Below are 745 nucleotides of genomic sequence, written 5' to 3'. Positions count from 1 at the left end.
GCATGCTAGTTCACTGCAGCAGCAGCAGCGGCTGCTGCTGCTGCTGCTACTGCTGCTGCTGCTGCTGCTGCTGCTGCTGCGCAGCAGCAGCAGCAGCAGCAGCAGATGCTTCAGCAGCTAGTAGCGAGTTTGCGGTGCAACAGATACGTCCAGGACATCAGAAAGAATGAGTTAGTAGTGTTGTGGCAGCAGCAGCTGCTGCAGCTGCTGCTGCTGCAGTTGCTGTTGCTGCAGCTGCTGTTGCTGCAAATGCTGCTGCTGCAGTTGGTTTTGCTGCAATTGCTGTTGCTGCAATTGCTGCAGTTGTTGCTGCTGCAGTTGCTGTTGCTGCTGCGGCAACAACACTGGCTGCAGCAGCTGCTGCTCGAGCTGCTGCTGCTGCTGCTGTTGTATATTTTTAGCAGCAAACGATAAGGCTTCACAGCCATGGTACGTTGACGCTAGGTCTGAATGGTGGTGGTGGCGCAGCTGCTGCTGCTGCTGCTGCTGCTGCTGCTGCAGCGGCAGCAGCCGAGCTTGCGGGTGCTGCTGTTGTTCTTGAAGACTCATGAGCGTGGGAGACTGCCCCCCTTGGTGCTGCAGCACACTTTGCTGCTGCTGCTGCTGCTGCTGCTGTTGCTGCTGCTGCTGCTGTTGCTGCTGCTGTTGCTGCAGAAGAGCAGTATAGTGGGGCGCGGGCTGCTGCCAGGCGAAATGCTTATGCGTCTGTCGGCTTTGCAGCAGCAGTTGCTCCTGCATCTGCTGC

The 745-nt window shown here is 57.9% G+C and overlaps 1 protein-coding gene across 1 annotated transcript in view; it reads right to left on the bottom strand.

Moving 5' to 3' along the window:
• Positions 1–171: 171 nt before the first annotated feature.
• Positions 172–745, bottom strand: part of EMH_0008380 (uncharacterized protein) — a gene marked incomplete at both ends in the record, with an annotated part of 1,523 nt that continues 949 nt past the window's right edge. The window contains one exon of the mRNA XM_013498320.1: positions 172–712. Coding sequence (XP_013353774.1) covers positions 172–712 — 541 coding nt within the window. The remainder of the gene's footprint in view (positions 713–745) is intronic.

The sequence above is a fragment of the Eimeria mitis genome, genomic scaffold (genome assembly GCF_000499745.2).
Source record: "Eimeria mitis Houghton genomic scaffold, Emh_scaff333, whole genome shotgun sequence".
Classification (NCBI taxonomy): Eukaryota; Apicomplexa; class Conoidasida; order Eucoccidiorida; family Eimeriidae; genus Eimeria; species Eimeria mitis.
Note: the sequence above shows the minus strand (reverse complement) of the source record. Positions and strands in the feature narration are given on the sequence as shown.